Source organism: Saccostrea cucullata, unplaced genomic scaffold (assembly GCF_032062105.1).
Source record: "Saccostrea cucullata isolate Sc308-1 unplaced genomic scaffold, CSIRO_AGI_Scuc_v1 ctg2071, whole genome shotgun sequence".
Lineage (NCBI taxonomy): Eukaryota > Metazoa > Mollusca > Bivalvia > Ostreida > Ostreidae > Saccostrea > Saccostrea cuccullata.
Window position 1 is genome coordinate 29,536 of NW_026926309.1, and position 22,980 is coordinate 52,515.

Below are 22,980 nucleotides of genomic sequence, written 5' to 3' on the forward strand. Positions count from 1 at the left end.
ACTTAGATGCCAATTGCAAACATACATGTATTTTTATGTACGTTGTTTGGTAGGCTTTGAAGATGTTCAACAAATTAAACGATGTCAGTGAAATCGAAACAGTGATCATACTCTTCTCTATCGCAAAATACTTCTTACGATAAACCCATATATTAATTTTAATTTTTTAATTTTAAAAAACGTTTCCAAAATCGTAGTTGTATCAGTAGATGACACATAAGCATTGATTTTTGAAATAATTAAAGAGAATATATATAGATAAGTATTTTAAAAATATATCCATTCATGACAGATTTATTTTTTTAATTTGAAATGCCGACTTCTACAAAACCATTTTAGGCACCATGAATCTTTGTCAAAAGGTACGACAAACCACAAGGGTGTGTGCCTTTGATCTACTTCTGCTCTGCATAAGTTTGAAGTGTGTAGAAGACATAACTGCGCTTCCTGTTGTCGATGACAAATTACAAATGGAAAATATCCCTTCGAATGCAACCACAGGTGTAAACATTTCTATGAGTATGGAAACAACCACCGAAGAACTTGATGAAAACACAACACCTTTGCTTAATTATCAATCTCCGTCAAACACCTCACCGAAAATTACTTCATCAGAGGATACTTCAGAAAGGTCATTCGCAGAAAATCCTACAACTCCATCAAAACCAACAACAACAGTTTTAACTCCAGAATCCTCCACCGACAGCGAGTATGATGAATCCCAGTCGACAAAAATATCCGAAACTTCTGAAAAAAGTTTTTCTTCTCTAAATACTCATCAGATATCTGATAACACACCATCAAGTTCAACAACTGAAAGTTTCATAACAGAGGAAAACATGGATAATCATGAATCTACTGTCACGTCATATCCCTCTGCAACAACAAGTACCACAAAAGTACAATCAAGCAGTGAGCTACCAACTTTAAGTGGCACTTCTAATTTTGGATATACAAATTTGATAACCGAAAATGAAACAATCAGTCCCAGTTACTTGTCAACATCAACGACCAGCTACCCTGTCACAACCACGGATCTTCAATTGATGGTCACTGCTAACATTTCATGTAAGACTATATAAAGTAGAAAAAATGACAATTTAATATAATAGTTAAGGATATAACTTTGTGTATTGAATAAATAGTAGAAAACTATTTGTGTAACATATTAACGGAAATTTAAAGATACCGGGATATATGCGTTATCATTTGAAATACCACATTAGAACATAACCTATTTATTCAGCCAATCAAATGCTTCCATTTACCGCGAAGAATTGATTCTTCATGGTGAGGAATTCTTCCATTTCTGAAATATTTAACGGTGTCTGATTAGTTGACTTGACAGCTATATGGGTGTGTTTTCGTTGGTTCTTGTTTAGCACACAAAAACAAACTATTCAAAATCCACGAGCTGTTTACAATGATATTTTAACTCTCTAGGCATTGCTTCACCTTTATTCCACTGTAATCTTTTGTTGCCTTTCTGAATATTTTTTCCCATTTCGGTACATACAGAAAATAAAACCATCGTCATGTATATCAGAGACGAACCTTGTCTTTGAAGACAGATTTAAGTCACAATTAAAATTTTTATCAATTTTTTTATTTCACCCTAGGAAGCGATACCCACTCCTGCTGACTAGGGCCTTGTTATTTTAATACAATCATTTTTCACAAATATAGATATTACGATTCTTGTTACAAGAATATAATTCATTAGTTCAGTAGCTTTAATATCTTAACCATACCATTTCCCCACTAAAGATCTTTTCATGCAATTTCATATAATCCCGTGCTAACCTGAATGGGTTGGAGTTCATTTTGAAACCGCGTGTTTTCGATATTGATTGAGTGCTCGATATGTACAACGAGCGGCCAAGGTGAGCATCATTTATGACACAGCATGAGAGGAGTTTATTTTTAATCCATTTATTTGATTGGCTGAGGTTCTGTTCTAGTAATAGTAAAATTATATGAACAGATGAAGAGAAATCTTCGTCACGAAGAATGGGCTCCTCCTCGCTCCGCCCATTCTTCATGACGAAGATTTCTCTTCATATGATCTTACTGTTACGTAGCTTTTCATCGGATATACAAAAATTAAGTAAACAGGTATTGGTTTTTGGCATTCATAGCTATGTAACTCTGCAGAATTTTCTGAAAATTTCAAAATTCACAGTTAAACTTGTCTGCACAAAAAAAAGGTTCTTTTTAAAATTCCAAAAGGAAGGAATAATCTTTTAACGTACTCAGTAAATAGCTCTACGATTTTCTTTGTGACGTAAGTATAAAATTATTTTTAAAAAAATGAAGAAGTAATTTTTTAATCTGTAGCTGGTTGACCCATGTTTTTTGGACTTTCAAAGCATTATATATTTTAACCCATAGAAATTATAAAAAAAAAATTAAATCTCACCAGCTCCAATTAATTATATGTCTATGCATGTATTATGTTTTATTTTCAGGGTGTCCACTCGTCATTGCTACTCCCGAATTTATATCAGAATTTTTCGGACAATCAGTTTCATATACAGGCACTGTGGAGTCCTATTCGGAACCAGCTATCTTTGCAATATGGCTGAAAATAGGGCATGATAAAACTGAAGTCATTAACATCAACAAAGATAAATACGCTGGAAGTAAACATTTGCCCCATCCGCTACTCAGGATTAATAACATTACTTTTGAGGATGAAGTGAGGTATCAACTTCAAGTTCGAATATCTGGTGGATGGTGTCATGGCAATACGATTAGATTAGAAGTAAAAGGAAGTATGTTATTATTATTTTTTTAATTTTCGAGAAAGAGTAAGTTTGGTAAACAAGGGCTAGTACGAACTAAAAAATTATTCATTGTTGCTATTGGGTTGAGAGAGAGAGAGTATCTGGAATTGTTTTTTCCCCAATATTGCACACTAAGTTTTATTTTGTAGATGTTAAAATATTTCTTCCTTTTTAGTATTACGGTTTAATGATTCATGCAACATGACAAAAGAATGCGATCAGAGATACCATTTAGAATGTTCTACAAAATACAGATCATGTATGTGTGCCAGCTACACTTATCACAGGAACGAAATATGTTTTAATAGTAAGTAAAGTTCTAATTTAAAACTGTTACACTCTTTTTGTTCTTTTTGTGTACTCTATATGACACAATTTTTTTGTTTCTAATTATAGGAGGTAACTTGAGGGCTGTCTACAGAGGATCCGAGATAACTACATCACGTATCACCGTTTGGTGGGATGATCCGTCTTCGGATTCCAATCTCATCCAGTATTACACTGTCTCACTTAGAGATTACTGGGGATCTTATAATAGGCATATATCTGTTGGAAGAAAAAATAACCACACGTTCGAATCATATTTTACTCCTGGATATTTGTTTTACTTTTACATTACCTCTACTGTTCTACTTAACGACCCAACAGAAATAATTAATGTTACCACATCTTGGATACCACTTGTCGTAGGTATGTGTTTACCTTTGCTAAATATGTATACTAGTATGTATTTTTGACATTCTATTTGCATGTAAAATGATGTAATTTTTTGCGCTTTATTTCTTTGAAAAGGTTTATGATATTTTCTAGATCCTCTGCCTCCTGGTCCATTAGACGTAAATGCTAGTGACTTTCATCCAGAAAGACTTTATCTCAAATGGGCTGTTCCAAAGAATAATACTTACGTAGACAGATACAGAGTAGATATCAACGGAGCTGGCTATCATGGCTATAATTATCCGTATTCGAACATTTACACATGGCCAGAAAGATTAGAGCCTGGTGAAAACTATTCTGTTACAATTAGAGCAAGAAGCTGGTATAACAATTACTTTGAAAAAGAGAGCACAGGATATATCGAGCAAATAGAAACACTGCGTATGTGTTTATGAATTCATTAATTTTATTTGTCATTTTCCATTTCAATCTTTTGGTTGATGATGATCTTTATATTTAGGCACTCCAAAGGTTATACGCAGCCAATCATCCTTCAACATACCATTTCTATCAACAGTCGAAATCGGAGCTTCCGTTAGTATAAATCGCACGGATTTACCAGCAACTAATGAAACGAAGTGGCAACGGATTCGTAATGGATACACGATGGATATAAATATCACTGACACGAGGTACAACGGCAGTAGTCTTGACCTTTTCAAGCCAAAACTTGTCATTAACATGGTGGATTTTTATAATGAGCATGACTCCAGGTATAGATGTCTGGCACACAATTCAGAAGGATGGGGAACAAGCGAACTGATATATGTTTATCTTTATGGAAGTATGTAATTCAAGCAGAGTAATTTAAAAATAAATAGCACTGCATTGTAAGAAATTATATATAATTATAGATGATCTTCCATAGAAATGGAAGAGCCAATTCTTGAATTGATTAAATCGGTTGATTTTTATTCTTGATTACACATACATTAATTTGAGTAGAAAGTTCACAATGGTTTAAAGGTGAGGGAATTCAATATAACTGTTTTATTTTTTTTTGTAATATTGTGTCAGTTTTTGTTTGGATGTCCATTGCAAATGAATATGATTTAAGAAATTATTCATATGGTTAAAACAGAAATTTTTCATTTTAGGTCTTAAGTTCCAGGAGAACTGCAGCGAGAGTAGGGAGTGTGAACCAAACAAGCATCTCAGATGTCGTTATCTTCATCAAACATTATCATGTTTATGCTCGGGTTCCTACTATCACAAAGACTCAGTTTGCCATCGCAGTTTGTATTTGTTTAACTATACACCCCGCTTGAAAAGCAGGGGATAACTAGTGATGGGTTGTGTCTGTCCGTCCGTCGTGCTGTACGCCGTCCGTTACGCTTCGGGGTACCCATCTCCTATCCGCAACTCTTCTTGTACCACTGATTGAAATTTAAGGGGACTTTCACACCTTTATAACATAAAACCATTATGCATCTTTTATTTTACTTTTTGATCATACTCTTATTTCTGTTTTCCTATAGGAAAACAAGAACTTTGTCGTTATAATAGTTTTGAACAGATGTGGGGAAACGTTAATTCCGCTATAATAGTGGTATCTCACTATTATAGTGAAATTACGCTGTATTTCCTGCCGTAGATACCCTCAATTTCATCCGATACCATGCAAGGTTTTTGAACCGCAAGTCATGGTGGGTATTAATATGATCAAAAGCTGTCATGCTTGCATGTTTTGAATTTTAATAAATTTTTTACCGTTGCGTTTAATAATGCGAGCATTCTTTTTTTGACAGAAGTTGCATTTTTAACATAGCAACCGATGATTATAGGGTATTTAAGCTTGTTTGAATCTCATTTATTCCTCATTAAAGTGCACAAATTGATGCTTGTTACAATTATCAACTCGGACTGGAAAGGGTTTATGGAATTAAACAAGAAAAAGATTATTTCTGTCTGCATGTTTATGGGTATTAAGTCCCGTTATGGTAAACGTAAAGATCCTTTATTATCGGTCGCCGCTGCTGCGGCCGATCTTCTTGTGATTGTGTTAGATAGTGCACATGGAAAATGAGAAGTTATTTTTGTAATAGTTCAGTAAAATAATTCTTCTTTGATATCATGTAGAAAATCATAAGTAAAATTTGCTTTAAACTAAATATTAATTGTAGTTATAATGTTTCAATTTCATTGTCATTTCTCATCAAGAAATTTGATAATTTTGACTATATAAAAAGAGTTTACAAAAGGTACAATATAGATATAAAAGGCAATTATTATTTTCCTGATAGTAATGATGTGGTACATAGTGCATGGTTAAAAAAATTGAAAAACTGTTCAACTAGTAAAAGTTGTTTTTAATATGTTACAGCTGCGAATGATACAAGGATACTTTTTTCTACATTTTGCAAAGCGCCATGCAGCATAGCCTATTCTGCAGAAACCAAGGGCATTATCACGTGATAAAGTTCCAGGGTATCTGCACGAGGTTCGGTCTTTTTAATTTTTGACTGTCTTCAGATTAAATCAATATAAATAAATTTTTGAAAAAAAGATAAGTAAATAGAGATTTTAATGCATTTGCTCATCAGATGGACTCGTCGATGTAATAAAGTCAATGATGAATAATATTAAGAATTTATTGAAGATGAAAATATACGCTTCTAGATTCCAGTTCAGCTTTGAATATCTTGTACTTCCATTGCATGGATATGCTTTCAAAACTGTGAAAGTACTTTTTTTAACAAGTGCTAAATTGTTTGCGACCGATTTGATCTTTTGCATAAATTTTTATTTATTGAAAATTTGTATAGAGTCAATGATATTTTAGACACTTTTTGCTGAATATTGAGCAGTAGCGATTGGTTATTTGGTGTTTCCTCGTGGTTTAAACAGCAACACTTTGGTATAAATCTAGAAGTCTGAAAAATTGATACTTTTAGTGCGATTTTTTGCAATATACTTTCATTTCATATGCATATAATTAGATTTATATATTTTTCGAATAACAAGAAAAATAACCTAAAGCCATTTCTCTCAGATTTTAAAGTTAAATCGTTCTTGCCTAAGTGCATAAACATAAAGCGTTAATAAATAAGATATGTTTGTGCAGAGTTGAAATGATTGTCAATTAATAATTATTTGAACATGTGTTAAAATAAGGTTACAGGCACTCTTGTAAACTATTCCCGACACCAAAATAAATTCAGTCTTTTATTCTGAAATAAACAATTAACAATTAAGCCAAAATCAAAAATTAGATATTTTTTCTACGATCGCTTTTATAAGTAATTTTTGGATTATTTATTATAAATTGATTTTGTTAAGAAGATATAATCGAGTTTATCAATATACTCTTTTTTATGTTTGCCATATTGGGTCTTTACGTTTACCATAACGAGCTTCCAAACCCGTAACCATGCAGACAGAAATCTTTTTCTTGTTTAATTCCATAAACTCTTTCCAGTCCGAGTTGACAATTGTAACAAGCATCAATTTGTGCACTTTAATGAGGAATAAATGAGATTCAAACAAGCTTAAATATCCTGTAATCATCGGTTGCTATGTTAAAAAAAGAATGCTCGCATTATTAAACGCAACGGTAAAAAATTGATTAAAATTCAAAACAAGCTTGCGTGCTTTTGATCATTTTAATACCCACCATGACTTGCGGTTCAAACACCTTGCATGATATCGGATAAAACTGAGGGTATCTACGGCAGGAAATATAGCGTAATTTCACTATAATAGTGAGATACCACTATTATAGCGGAATTTACGTTTCCCCCCAACCGTTGAAGGCGGGGATGTCATTTTGTTAGCTCAGTGCACGGAATATCTGTAGTTTATCGAATAGTTTGCTAAAAATGTTCTAGTGAAATTGCATATTAATATTAAAAAAAACTGTACACAGTGATATACACTTTACTAAAGTGATATTTCTTCATTAATTTTTTACTCTAAAACCTTAAAAGATGAAGGCATATTACATGTAAGTTTACAAGGAAATCGAACATTTCTTTTGTAATATTAACATTTTTTTTAATTAATCAAATGAATTGAAAAAACCTACATCTTAATTTCTTTTTTCACTCCAGAGACCTAAAATGTGCTTTAGTTTGAATAAAACATGTGAAAGATATTATAAATGACAAGTATAAAAGATTTTTTTTGTATAAATATGTACAAGATACATTTATTTATATGTTAATGTGGGAATTAATTTGCAAGCAAAAAAAAAAAATAATTTTGGATTTTACTTACCAAATTTTTTACAGTGTATAAACATGTTTTATCTTTATCTTATTGATAGGACGTTATGTAGAGCCCTATATTCTTGGAGTTGAAGGAAGTAAATGCCAAGCCACTGTTAAATGGAGACACCAATCAGTTGACGTCACTCTCATATCCGGTTTCCAGGTTACATTGTATTCCTTACAAGGCACCCGTTCTTCATACTGGCAACATGAATACACCATATACGTTGGAAATGTTACAGAGTACTCAACATTATGTACACTTCAACCCGGTCGTTTATACTACTTCAGCATTGCATCCAAAGTATTACTAAACAGCCCTACTGAAACTGTTTATGCATACAGGAGCTCATCAAGGTTTATTCTAGGTAGTATATATTCACTTTCACTCTATATAAGCCTATTTTAAACAAACTTTTTATATGATTTCTTATTTCTTTCTAAACTTCTTTCTATTTCTTATTAAATATAAAATGAAAATACAATATGATTCAAATTATTTTCGCTCAACTGGTCCAAAGTTCAGGTTTGCTTGTCTGTCCGTTTGTAGACTTATACTTTCTGCTCTTAATCCAGAATCAATCGGAAACCCCTTACAAAATGCTGAAGTTAACTGTAGTGCACTTTAATCAACGATATATATAATGGTACAATGTAACTATTTTTAGCTCACCACAATAGGGAATCCAATTTTCACATTGAAATATTGAAAAAAATTCGTTAAAATCTTCTCAGGAACCAGTGGGTCAGATAAGCTGAAATTATGAGAAAACATCCTGGGGTATTGTAAATTCTAATTTTTTCAGATCATTACCCCATGCGAGAAGCAATAAATTAAAGAATCAAATGTTCACATTAAAATATATAGGAAAAAATCTTTAAAATTCTTATCAAGAACCATGGGACCAGAAAAGCTGAAACTTTTGTGGAAGCATCCTGAGGTAGCGTAAATTTTTCTCTCCAATATGATCTTTTTAAAATAAAAAAAATTACAATGTCTGATAAACGTTAAAATAATAACCTATTTCTCATTAGTTGGCAGCGAAAGGTATACAGCAAAACTCGTTTAGTACGAACACGGATATTGCGAATTTACGGATATAGCAAAGTCATCTTGGATCCCAAGATATATAAATTTAGTGACTTTCTTATACTGTTATAACGAATAACGGATATAGCGAAGAAATTTCACAGGTCCCAGTGACTTCGTTATAACCAAGTTTTGCTGACTTTCATAACTTTTTGTGATCATTTGGGTATGTTCTTCGTCATATTAAAGATTGAAAACATTGTGACAGAGACTTCTGAAAAAAATATTTACAAATGTTGGGTGAGAATTGACTTAAAACTTTCATTTGCTTATTTTTTAAAATGTGGACTTATCCTTTATGTGAATTGAATAAAAAAGAAATTATTCTTGAGAGATATTGCTTAATACCGTTCAGTTAATAAAGTCAATAAATGACTTTATCATATGATTGAATAATTTTCATATCTCTGATTGGCTGAGATCCAACTATGTTAGAAAAATATTATGTTGTATTGACCTGCACGTGACGTTCCAGGTGAATACAAAGATTTATTTCCTCTACATTGATCTAAAAATAGATTGGGAAATTCCAAATTGATACAAATTGTTTTTGAAAGCTATTTAAAGGACTATGACTTTTTTTCATGTGAACAAAACATATGTGAATATATATTTTAGGTGAGGGTGGTAAGAGGGGATGCAGGGACCTCCTCCAACATTTTTACTGAACAACAATATTTACTTTTTGGCAGTCATTTTTTCCCTGATAATACTCCTTCCTTTCAAAGTCTATCCTATAAAAAAGACTGATATTGTATAATTTTTTCATGACAACTAAAATTGATAAAAATTATTTCATGTTCATACGACTGGTAAAGTTTATTTACATTTTAATTCTGCTTCTCTCTTTACTTGGCTAGGACTTAATTAAATGCGAACAAGCAATGGGCTGTATCATTTTATCAGTGAATCATATAATAAAACAATTATTGCTGTTTTTTCGGTCAATACAATGATTTAGCCATCTTCGAAGTACAATATTCACCTCGCCCTTCGGGCTCGGTGAATATTGTACTCCTCAGATGGCTAAATCATTGTATTGACCTCAAAAACAGCAATAATTGTATAATATCTGAAGAAGTATTTTTGTGATTTTTCATACTCTCTTCTTGACAAGTACCCATAAAAACTGAAATTGTGTAGCCACAGTATCTAATTACTATTCCAAGTTTCACAGGCTGTACTAGATTTATAATTAGGAAACGTCATGAAATATTACCTGACTGATAAGCAAGTACTAATTTATCATTTTTAAAAGTTTGAAAAGCTTGTGATAAAGACTTTTCCGACAAAGGTTCTACCTTAAATAAACTTTAATTTTATATAGTAAATTTTTGTAAGGGGCATTTGATCAAACGTCATAAGACATTATTTGGTCGAAGATTGTGTAATTTGTTAATATAAAGGGACGCAACTCTTTTAAATAGTTGTTAAAATTTCAAATACATGAATTTGAATTCAAATTATTTTAAGTCTTTGTCTAAAAAATATCAAATTAAAAAACACAAAATAGTGAAAATACATGAACATGTTTCATATAATATAAACTTTTGATTCAAATTTGTTAATTTTCATATGACCCTAGGTCATGGAATGATAAATTGTCCTTTCTTTGCTAAAATGATATTTTCGGTTTTGAATTGTCATTTGTAATATTTAAGAATATAAAAGTATAAATAATATTCATAAAGAGAATCTGTTGAAAATTTCAAGCAAAATTTACTTTGTATTTTTTTTTTCAGCATGCTGCCCTTCAAAATCACAATCTTAACTATCAATGTAGTTATGACCTAGATGATATAGCTTTGTCTGTAAATAAATTCTTTAGATAGAGGGCATGACGTATTTAAGTCACCACCAGCTGTCAGGTCATGAGAAAAAATATAACTTTATTCATTCCACTCACTCTTTAGAAGGTAAAGGAGTTTGGTGAAGAAATATCGTTCATATTTGGACAACTTCAATACTTCTTATGTGGTACATAGTATATACTTGTGCATGTATGTATGCTTTATCCCAGATAGCAAGCTTACATTGGCCCAACGTTGGGCCACCTCAGCAGGGTATACAGTTACAATGAACTTCCAGTTGCCCATGTACATTTACCATACAAAGTTAATGACTAGACTAGAGTGACAAACACATGTATCAAGTACAAAATATCTACTAGACAAATATATTTATTTAATTAAAAGATCCCATAAAATCAACACATGCTATTTTCTTGAATCCTAATTAAGGAAGTTCCGAAACTTCTCAAGTGTCTGCTTGAATCACTTCCTCACTCAGATATCCCATGAAATTCACAATAATAAATAAATAAAAGATGACGTTATGTTAGAGGGTAGCCAAATAACCGGTCATTTCACGAACGGATTCACTTTAAGTAGCGAGGCTCAGCAATTTCGATGTTGATCATTCCCATAGACACTTCAAACTTTTCTGGCACAATTTCTGAAAGAAAAGATTACTATTAGGATGTATTATTATCATCGATATATATCGCACATATAAATATATGACAAATAATATTTAAAAGTAAGACTTTACAAGACAATTGGTTCTTTCAACCTGACAGTTCAGTATAGTGTAGAATAGAAATTCACTATCTTGCATTTTTTGGTTCAAATTAGGATTAGGTCCGATAAATGTAAAAATTTGAGAAGTTTACAGATGACAGACGAATACCAGACACTGATTAGAAAACTCGCTTGGGCCTTAAAATGGCTCAGGTTAGCTAAAAAGAAAAGGTTAGAGCTAAAGCTCTATGCCTGACTAACACTGAAAAAGATACAAGGTACATGTAATTTATCTATCTTATAAGATAATTTCAATTCATGTGATTTTATTGCTTTATTTATGAAAATTTAAGAAATCTTACCTTTGTGTTAATTTTCATACTGCTTTGTCCTTCTTGCGAGCATTCAGATTCCTGTAAATAATGCATGTGCATCATTGAATATGATAGCTTTTTTTAATAATGAGAGATGTTTAGAGGTGTTAAATTATTATAACAAAATTGAAATGCGTAACGCTTGCTCAAACGATTTCACTGCCAGGCATTTTATAGCTTTTATATTTTGTAGTGTCCTGACGAAGGAACAGTCAGTAGCAGAAGCAATTATTCATTCAAGGACACATAATAAAATTTCGTACATTGTGCCTACCGCAGTACCGGGTCGTAATTCCATCCAAAGCTAATCATGATTCTTCTTTTCGCGACACTCTCTTCCGAACTTTCCTTCTGTACAACATCAACAAGGCTGCGCGGAACCCCCAAAAAATTTAATTTCGGCGCGGTGTGTTGTTTAAATTAATTGCTTATCGAGCCCGACTTCGATCCCGATGTAATTATTCTCTTAGTCGACAGTTTAAAAAAAAAATCTCAAAGTTATATTCCACAGTTTTGAAAAATCTGCGTAAGGGTTAAATAATTAAAAACGAATAAATAAACAAATAAATAAAAGTTAAAATAAATAATTTTTTTAAATGTTTCAACTTATAAGTTTACATAGCAACATTGGTTCAACAATGTCGAGCCAACATTACAAAGATGACCATACTTCAACATTAAAAATAACAATGTTGGCTCGACGTTGGAACAATGTCAGTGCACCAACTGTTGTAATTAAAATGTCGGACCGATGCTGGAACAATGTCAATGCACCGACTGTTGTAATGACAATTGTCGGACCGATGTTGGCCCAATATCGTTCTGCCAACCGCGATATGTAGCCGATCTACAAACCATATTCCAACATCGGCCCAACGTAAGCTTTCTATCTGGGATGATGTTAAAAAGTATTTTATTTTGTAATGAAAACTCTAATTTTTTTCACTTTTGAAGATCTTTTTCCTCCTGGAAAAATAGACCAAAAATTGAGCAACTTTTCTGCTAGTAATTTGTATTTAAGATGGGATTCGTCTGGAGAAAACACCCTTGTCAATCACTATAATGTCACAATTAATGGGCATCAGCAACAAACCTTAGGAAATCTTCCCGAGATATACTGGGATAAAAAACTAAATCCAGGATCTACGTATAATGTAACAATCTTTGCCGTTAGTTATGGAGCAATATCAAGCGGTCCTTGGAATGGAAGAAGGAAAAGCGAACCTTTTATGGATTGGATAGAAATAGATCAAAGTATGAATTTTTAAATCTCATTTTATTTTCACACATAATTTTCAAATCTGCAAAAAGCATGAGTGGTCTCTTTTCCTTGTTGCTTTGGTTTGTTAGCTTGAGCAGACATATGAAACAAAAACAAATTTGCAAATATTCTGTTAAAAGATCTAAAAGTACTTTAATTAACGTCTTTTTGTTAATCTTAATTTATATATCGATATAATATTGAAAAATTATATCCCCGCAAAAATAAACATCAAAGCGGTATTCTGTCCGCAATTGTTAATTCATTTAAACCTGATAGCAATATAAATAAGTATATCATTTATGCTCACAGAAAACCACTCTTACCAGACCTTTATATGTTTTACGATTTCCAGGGTAGGAATTCTTTTTAACGAAATGTGAAGATAATGAACAGTAAGGCATTCCAAGTTTTTTCTCTGTTTAGCGTCCACCCATCTTTCAAAAACCTACCTACCTATTCGCAAAAAACACACATGCCAAAACATAAAACACAGGATTAAAAGTCATAAATATGATGCCCTACAAATGATTTGATCTAACTAAACTGCTTTAAAAGAAGAAATATCTATTCTTAAGCAAAAACAAGGGACTAAATGCTTAAAATACATCCAATATAATTTACTGTACAGAATAATTTGGAGAAATTGACAAAATTAAAAAAATTCGACTAAAATAATCAATTTCAGGACTCCTGATGTTGTGTGTTTTTTCTTATATGGGTTGTCAATAACCAAAGCGCACGCGGACGCTAAACTTAGAAAAAGGAATGGCCTAATCAAGCCCAAACGTCTATAGACAGATTGTGAGAACATAAACTTTCCTCTAAAAGGCTTTGAGGTGATTTCAGGTGCTATGGAGGATTGGCCGCCCCTATCAACAGGTCATACCTGCTGTATGCTCCTTATCGTGACCGTTTAAACGGAAAAATACACAGACAAACCAATTGAAAATAATGCTCTAACAATCTGAATGAAAATAATGATATTATTGTTATTTTGACAAACTATCGATTGCATTTGTCGACATGTATAATGTCTTGTATAATCAAACATAATATTTGCGAGATTTTGACTTTGAATTACAATGTAAAATAATTTAATTTCATTTGTAACACATCATTTGATTGGTTAAACGGTTTTATCCATTTTGTATAACATAACTTGCCTACGTCACAATGAGTTACTTCAAAAACGTATTACTCCTTGTCTACATTTCACGAAATTAAATTATAAGGAATGATGCTTATTTCAACTTATGTTATACGATATAACATAACTTGGGGCAGTTTACGCTTTTTTATAAACCGCTTCGCGTTTTATAAAGCGTAAACTGCCCCAAGTTATGTTATATCGTATAACATAAGTTGAAATTATCTTCATTTCTTAAGAAGAATAATGATATCCTTTTATTATCAACTTATTTCGCAATAGCTTCTTTTGTTCTAGACATTGTTTGTTTCAAGCATATTCTCTTGAGTATCGAATTGTCTTGGAAATCAAAGCTCTATATGGAGTTGATTCATTAAACAGTGTAAATGAAAAAAAAGGAAAGTTGTAGTTATCACATCTATCATAAAGTTCAGTTTTTAGTTTGCCATCAATGTCGTTTTCTAGCAAAATATATAAGTATGAAATATATTTGTCGTCAGGCTTTATCGTGTTTTGTTTAGGATTGTACCGAATCATGGGAATTAAAATTAACATTGTAAATAAATAAAAGGTCGATGATATATCTACATGTCAAGTGAAAGGTCAAAGCATCTCCTTAATACAAAGTTTGGGGTACTTGAGTGTAAAAAAAGAATGTTTTGTAAGTTTATATATGAAAATTTACCAAACATATATTTTAAAAAGTAGTTGTCTAGGATATCAGAAATTTCTGTCTTTAATAAATACTAAATTTTTAAATATAATATGGAAAATTATATCTGAAAAATGTAATATGCATACTTAAACTTTACCGTTATAGCATATGGACACTCGTACATGTCTTATGGGGAAAGAGATGTTGTGTTGAAAGGAGATGATGAATCCAGCCCACACCTTAAGTCTCCGACAAAAATATTTGCTGGAGATGGATCCCATGGTGGATTCAATTACGTCGTCGTTAGTAATCATAAATTTTAAATTTTGCATGATAGTTTTCTCAAATACATATACGTGTATATGAAATATGAAAAACAATAACCAATCGTAAATATTGGTAGAATTTGTAACAAACAAAAAACTGATATTATATATAATACTAGGTCGGTACTAATGGTGTAATAGGACTTGGTGAAGATTTCAACAGTGTAGCAATAAAAGATATCAACAGTGCAGAGATGAAAGATAGACATATAATTTGTCCATTTTGGACGGATCTTCTTACTCACGAAACAAAAGGCAGTGTTTACTATAATACATACGAAAGGTACATGTTAATTTAAAATCAAGGAAATAAATTGAGATTACACTAACAAACAGTATCTAGGCTCAAAAGTTCTTTTAAAAAATCAAATCTGGTCACACCGTCATATGCTCATTGTTAATGAATTACTGTGAAATCACTAATTTTCGTGGGGGTTTAATTTTCGTTGTTTTCGAGGTGTGAAGATACCCACAAATTCATGTCCACCACGAAAGGTAAAATGGCATATGCATGACTACTCAACAATTCTTCATCCACGAAATCAAATCCCCACGAACTCGTATATTTTCCTCAAACCACGAAATTTTGACCCCACGAAAAAATGTGATTTTACAAAAAATGCATATATGATCAGTAAATTTATTAGTTTAATAATCTTTTTAAAGGGGAAAGGTTGCTGAAAATGCGTTATTTATTAATTAGTTTTTTTTTATTTTCTAAAGGGGTAAAGATGCTGAAAATGATTTATTCATTGGAAAAGCCAGTGAATTAATTCGACTCCAATTCAACGATTTTCCAGAGTTTGAGGCTATCTGGCTTTTAAAGGTTACATGGGTAAACATGACTTTGTTTGGAGACAATTCCCAGGTGAGTATACTCTGTGTGCAATCAAATTTTGATTAACTGTATGTATATTGAAAACTTAAACTTATATGATATAGGCTAATGGCACTAACTGTTTTATGGGATTTGGGGTTCAATATTTTAAATCAAAGGTAGCGCTATAGTTTTGCTTACAATTATAAACCTGGAGGAGAAAACTGTATCGAAATATGTGCCCAGTTAACGATGTTAATGCTCATAAAAGTGCTATTTTTTTCTGTTTAAAAATCCAATAAAAATCGAACCGATGATAACAAGACTCTACTGTTGTGACCTCAAAATATGCACTGCAGTATTAATCACTTCACCCAGACAGGAACGACGATAACATCTTTGATATGTAGCAAGAATATTCATACGCTTATGTCACAATGTCATTCTTGTGTGAAAAATTATAATAAAACTGGTTTGATTTCTTATGATTTTCGTTATGGATATCGAGAAATACCTATTAAATAGAAAACACATTTACAACACTCATACAAAAACAATACACATAGACAAACACGAAACATAATCAAAGTACTGAAAGTACTGAAAAGCGGTTAGCATGCTTTCATCGAATATGTACAGTGTACAATAACAAAAAATGTTTTGAATCATGATATTAAAGTAGGCATGCATATCTTTTTCCAGTGTCATCAGCGAAGAAGCAGACACACTGAATTTTGTAGTACTTAACTAAATGGTATAACCAATAACATCCCAGACTGATGTCACAAATTTTTGTTTCAAAATATCAACCTGAGATTTTCAGTTTGAAAGACAGGAAGTTCAATTTCAAAAATTTTTCCCTAATTGTCTCCATTGGTGGCGTCCAAAAGTGCTCAGAACGAAAAAAAAATTATGTTGATGTTGCAAATTTAATTGGCTTTCATGCTCTATTGATTCTGAAATTAGGTAGCTGTAAAGGCTACTATAGCAAACAACTCAAAAAGAAAATAAAATGATAATTCAAATTCTTTAGATTAATTGATTTGGAGTACTGTACATAGATCTTTAGCTGGCTAGTCTGAGAAAAACGGATGGACGAGCAGAGAATTAATTAATTTCAGAGAGCTTCAGTTTCGTAGGCTCACTGCGGGTCAGCAGGTGTGACCTGTCATTGGGGATGCTTACTTCTCCTAGGCACCGGAACTTTCAAGGATCCGTTTTTCTTTTGAGACCGATCACTGTTCATTCTGTATTTTGATACAGATACTGAGTACATCTGTTTATTAATATTATGAACTACTAGTATTTCTCTCACAGGAAGAAAGACAAGTAAACAAGATAATAAATTTTTAAGAAATGTACATTATTGACTTTTCATACAATTAAATGTTCGAATAAGTAAAGGGTATATGACAATTATTTAAAAAAGAGTCTTGCACGATATGTATAAACGAACATATACTGAGTATTTGGCAAATATTTTTCATGAAATATTGTAAAAAAAAAAAAAAAAAAAAAAAAAAAAACCGTGTGAAAAGGAAAGTTGTTGTTTAATCCATCAATACTAGTATTTTAAAAATTCAAAGGTTCACTAGAAGTCAGTGTTTAACAAACAATTTAATTGTCCATTGCAAGAATTACCTAGGTATCATTGTCACTTTCTTCAATATGTCGCATAAGCAATACATTGTGTTTTTTTTTTGTTTTTTCTTTTAGTAAAAACAAGTAAACTATGCGAATTTCTATCAATATGTCTGTAAGCATCTGTATTTTAATTTTCTTTTTTTCTCAAAGGCTCAAAATGATAATTAACGAATTGCAGAAATTCAAATTTAAAAAGTATTTTTACAACTTATACCTTGCATAGGAATTTAGCAAACTTTCAAAAATAATCATTCATTAGATATAATTTTCAATTTGTGCTTATCGTCAAGATTTTTCATGCCTCTTTTTTCTGTGCATATTTTATATCGGCTGATTTTTAGAAAAGGATCGAATGCCGATTAAATTTTTTTCTCCAATTTTTTAAAATTAATTTAAGTATTTTCAGGCTCCCATTATTTTTTTTTTTAAATAAAAATGTGATCGTTTAAAATCGTTTGTAATAATTAGACTGAGTACAGAATTTATCCCTGGAAACAAAGCTTTTATCATCTTTTATATAATTTCAATTGAGAAAAAAATTTTGGAGAAGAATACAAACGTTTCATTATGGAAGTAATCCATAACTGTACAACTTACAGATGTATTCAGTACTTTTATATAAAGACTTTCTTCGTGTACTAGTATTACTTGAGTTAATTAAAGGGATGCCTAAATATTTTGGAAAATGAAACTCGATCGAGAGATTCTCCGATGTTTTGCAGTCGGTAATAACCTTCAACCCCTTTAGCCAGTAATTAACCCGTCCTCCCTGTGCCCAGTAGCATAATTCGGTCAAATATTTATTGTTCATGAGCATGATCATAGGTACTAGCTAGAGGCTTTGTTGAAGTTTCCGTTGTCGATAGGTAGCGCCTTATGGAAGTTTCCGGTGTCGATTTCAAAATCAGAAAAAAATTAAAAAACCGAAAGATTATGTTGTTTTGATAGTCTTGATTTTATTTAACATATGTTATATGTGTTAGAAACAAATCATAGGTACTAGGTAGAGGCTTTGTTGAAGTTTCTGTTGTCGATAGGTAGCGCCTTATGGAAGTTTCCGGTGTCGATAAAAATCGGACACATGCCATAAAGCGGTTAGCGAAGCTAACCGCTTAAAAACAGTTCAACATTTCAACATTAAGGAAAAGTAACCGTACGGTAATTAAAATATTTAAAAGACTGCCAGTAGATCGTTACATAAAAAATTAATGTAATTAATGTAATAAGTAAATGATATATATGATAAATGAAGGTCATACCAGGCATCCAGTATAAAATCAGAAATATATCAAATATATTATATATACTGACTTCAATTGTATCGATCTGAGATAACACAAAATGCGAGTTGCTACCGTAAAGGCTGAAGAGTTTGGGTAGAGTATATATGTGGCGGGTTTCTTACTTTATATACATGTAGTGCACGAGTTGGTAAAACATGCTTTAAAATAGTATAGTGAAATCCACTGGTCCAAGGTAGGTCACTGGTCAGTAATACGTATAGGAATTGTAAAAATTGAAATTTACCTGTACCAAAACAAAACACTCGCACATGGCTTTCACAAAACTGAAAAACCGGTTGTATTCGATTGTCTATGCGTGCCAATCAGAATACGTACTAAATATTATGCAAAACAGCAAAGCATGTATTTAAGAATAATTATAATCTAATTAAAACTGTGACATTTACATTGTATGTAGTAGAGGATATACACTGTCATGGATGGTTTTATATAAAAAGAAGAAATTTTAGCTACGTGTACAGTATATGTGAATTTTAAAATGCAGCATATCAAGTGAAAGAAAACACATCTTTTTAGATTTTTTAAAGGCTAAATTATTGAAATTTGATACCTTTTTCAAGAATACATCAATGCCATTTATGTAGTTTTAATAATCTATACATTCTAAATTTCTTTTTAGAGCGTGACATTCCAGTGTATTTTGATAACAAATGGCGAAGACACTTTTACAGTTATATATTATATAGATGTAAATCTAAACCCAATAAAGGAGAAGAAAATTACTTTGGGTTATCAGTATAAATCGTTTTTTGTCAAAAACCCCTTTTCAAACAAAGATGCTGCATTCCAAATGAGTGAAAATCCAGGGAACAGGGGTAATTATTAAAATAAAAACATTATGTTTCATTTTACTAGCTACTTGTATCGATAGTTTTCGACAGGCTTGAATTTAGCAGGAGTTATGATGCCGCTATCATGTTGTAAATTTTGAAGTTACTAGGGGGAGGTAAATGCAAAATCCTCCCCCTAGTAAATTCAAAATCTACAACATGATATCGCCATATTGGGGGTCGACTTGATGATATTTCCTCATTGTCTTAATTTATAAATTTAAAAGGATGTAGCAGAACTATTTGGTGAAAAATCTTAATTAAATATTATTTTTAATAAAGGAGGCTTCCAAAAATGTATATATTACAGAAAAATAATGATGATATTAAAAAAAATTAAAATTAGTTGAACAACAAAGGAATATGAAGATTTGCACCTTCAATATGGCGGCCAACGTGAAAAAACTCTTGCTAAATTCTGATCAGTCAAAAACTATCTATAAAAAAGGTATAGTTTTACAAATTAAAAAGAATAAACATCCTAAAAATATCTGTATTTTATCAGGAAATATATTTCTGTTTGACTTTTCTAATAATAAATAAAAGCCACGGTATTAAAAAATGTTACTTTTTAGGAATTCAGGGACTGTGGATCTACAAAATGACTACGGGGATTCCAAAGAACAAAGACGAAAAAGATTGCTACGACTGGTATACAAATAATAGAGAGAGAAATACGAACGTTATGTTATCCCCGATGTTAAATAGAATTGAATGTGCTTGTGATAGCCGACTGCTTAGATTTGATCCAAGATATGCCATTAACAGATTCGACAGAAAAAATAGAGTTCTATGCTACGCATCTATGACACTTGGAAGGAATGCAGTAAGTCATCATATTATATACTTTTTTTTTCATGTGGGTGTGATCAGAGCAATTGCAAAAAAAATTGTAAAACATGTCAACAATTTTCAAATAATATTCGTTCAATGTCAACATTACAAAACATTCTCCTAGATTTTATAATTTTCACTTTGTGAATGTATATTCATTTTCAATTTTCAAATACGAGGGTCATTCAAAAAATACGTAGACAATGCTTCTCATCGTCATATATTTATTACAAGATTTTACATCAACACATTTTTGTAAACATTAACATTTATTTTGTCGAATTGTGAAGTTTCATTCCATTTGAATAAATAGAACTCATGTTAGCCAAAATTTAAACCAACATGTTTTGTTACCACGGAGCACTGTTACCCAACATTGTAACGTTAAAGACAACGTTGAGAAACTTTGTCCAAATTATACTAATTTTCTTAATTTCAAACACGGTTTGTAGCCTCTTCTCCATTAAAAAAATCATATCCATAATTAACACTTAACAACTACTGTAGTTAGCGAACAATGGTACAAATATAGCTTGAATAAGAATGTAATTGTTTTCAAATTTTTTAATTTACCATGTAACTCTATTAACTCTGCAACAGTGAAGCACACATCACGTCCAATGACGTTCCTAACTCTTTCGACAATATTTTTTAACTTTAACCTGTTTCTTTGCAGACAATCCAACGTCCGATTTAAACTCGTTACCACTTAAAAATTGTATTTTCCATTTAACACAAATACACAGATTATTTTTCACACATATCCTGGTTTATACGGATTTTTTAAGCTTGGAGAAGAAGTTTCCCGAATGTATAGTACAGTTTTATTGCTACTTGCTGCTCCGTGACGTCCTCCAACGTCATGGGTTTTTGCTTATTTTAATCAAGTCCATATGTATTTAGAAGCTGATATCTTTAAAACGGAGAGACATATTACATAACCTGATTTCATTTTAATTAATACAGCAATGCTTTATTTAAAAAATGTAAATTCTATTTCGTTTCAGCCCAATTTATTAGAGGTATGGCTGTAATTACTAAAAAGTGAAAATTAGTAAATTACTCAATTTTGACGGTGCTCCGTGACCCCATTTTTGCTGTTCTAAATCCTTGGTAATTTAAATAAATATGAAGATACATTCCAACTTTTTACTCAAATTATTTGAATCTGTTGTTAAAATATTTGTACCAAATTTGGGTATAATATGACGTTAAATAAAAAAAGTTAGGACAAAAGTCTAAGAACTTTTTGAATGACCCTCGTATATTTTAAATCTTGAAGCAACATAAAAATTCCCGTTTTTTGAAGGAATGCTGTTACAGAATGCATGGTTCAATCAATAGTTTAAGTACATTAGAGAGGTTTAGACCTGTTGCTGGAACTCTCTTGAAGTACAACCCATTCTTTGAACGACAACTGTACAGTAAAAGTGACCTTAAACCTAAGGAGGCGTGTTGTAGCTCTGGACATTGTGATTGGTACTATGAAGTGCGTCCAATCCCATTTTGTTATTGGAGGTCGCCCTTTCAACCTGGTAAGAAGAAATAATATAAATAAAACTACATGTAATAACCTTATATGGATACAGATTCATTAATAGCTAGGAAATTTTTGGTTATATTTAGGATATTTTAGTTGAAAAAGACGTTATGGTAATCTAACAACCAAGCTCTATGATAAACGTGATGTCTTTAACTTTTCTATCTTTAACTTCCGTTATTTATGCAGCAATATACTTTCATCGCCTGCATATGGAGTTTATTTATCTCACTTGATTAGATACGCAAGTGTATGCTCTACGTATGAATAATTTCTATAAAAAAAGGTGAATTATTGACAAACAATTTGATGAAAGAAGAATATCAGCAATTTCGTTTAAAGTCATCATTTTGTAAGTTCTATGGTCGATACATTGACCTTCTCAGCATATGTAATTTATCATTGAGTCCAATGCTGACTGACGTTTTTCATACTCATTGATAGTCCATAATTTATACAAATGATTTGACGTTATTTTCCGATTATGACGAGAACACGGCGGGTGTGACCGGTCGACAGGGGATAGTCACTCTTCAATGGGACCTGATCCCGCCCCTGATGTTTTGAGGTTCATGTCTGCTATGCTCCTATTTTTTTCATTGTTTTGTGGAGTTTTGATCTTGAACAATGTGTGTTATCCCCATATGTTTCATTCCATTAACAGCTAAATGATATAAGCTCAGGACACATTTTTCCTTTGAAAGATTTAGTTCAATTACTTTGAATCGCCTATCGAAGAATCATGGTATGAAAAATATTAGTGGTTCTTTATATATTCAACTGTAATTTGAGAAACGTACTTATCATCACCGTGTCTCGGAAGACGCATGAAGCTGTGAAACAAATAACGGTCACTAGCAACAATCTACACACCTTACCAGGTGTTCCAGTATTAATTTTGTCCCCTAATTTCACTACAAGTGCA

At 31.7% G+C, this 22,980-nt stretch overlaps 1 protein-coding gene across 1 annotated transcript in view; it reads left to right on the forward strand.

Annotated features, from left to right (window-relative positions):
* The first annotated feature begins 324 nt into the window (after positions 1–324).
* Positions 325–22,980, forward strand: part of LOC134271352 (uncharacterized) — a 54,592-nt gene continuing 31,936 nt past the window's right edge. Inside the window, exons 1-15 of the mRNA XM_062753569.1 lie at positions 325–1,068; positions 2,469–2,774; positions 2,962–3,093; positions 3,183–3,476; positions 3,597–3,884; positions 3,964–4,287; positions 4,601–4,738; positions 7,768–8,068; positions 12,716–12,948; positions 14,926–15,062; positions 15,206–15,369; positions 15,810–15,954; positions 19,471–19,666; positions 20,257–20,507; positions 21,825–22,050. Coding sequence (XP_062609553.1) covers positions 345–1,068; positions 2,469–2,774; positions 2,962–3,093; positions 3,183–3,476; positions 3,597–3,884; positions 3,964–4,287; positions 4,601–4,738; positions 7,768–8,068; positions 12,716–12,948; positions 14,926–15,062; positions 15,206–15,369; positions 15,810–15,954; positions 19,471–19,666; positions 20,257–20,507; positions 21,825–22,050 — 3,859 coding nt within the window. The 5' untranslated portion in view covers positions 325–344. The remainder of the gene's footprint in view (positions 1,069–2,468; positions 2,775–2,961; positions 3,094–3,182; positions 3,477–3,596; positions 3,885–3,963; positions 4,288–4,600; positions 4,739–7,767; positions 8,069–12,715; positions 12,949–14,925; positions 15,063–15,205; positions 15,370–15,809; positions 15,955–19,470; positions 19,667–20,256; positions 20,508–21,824; positions 22,051–22,980) is intronic.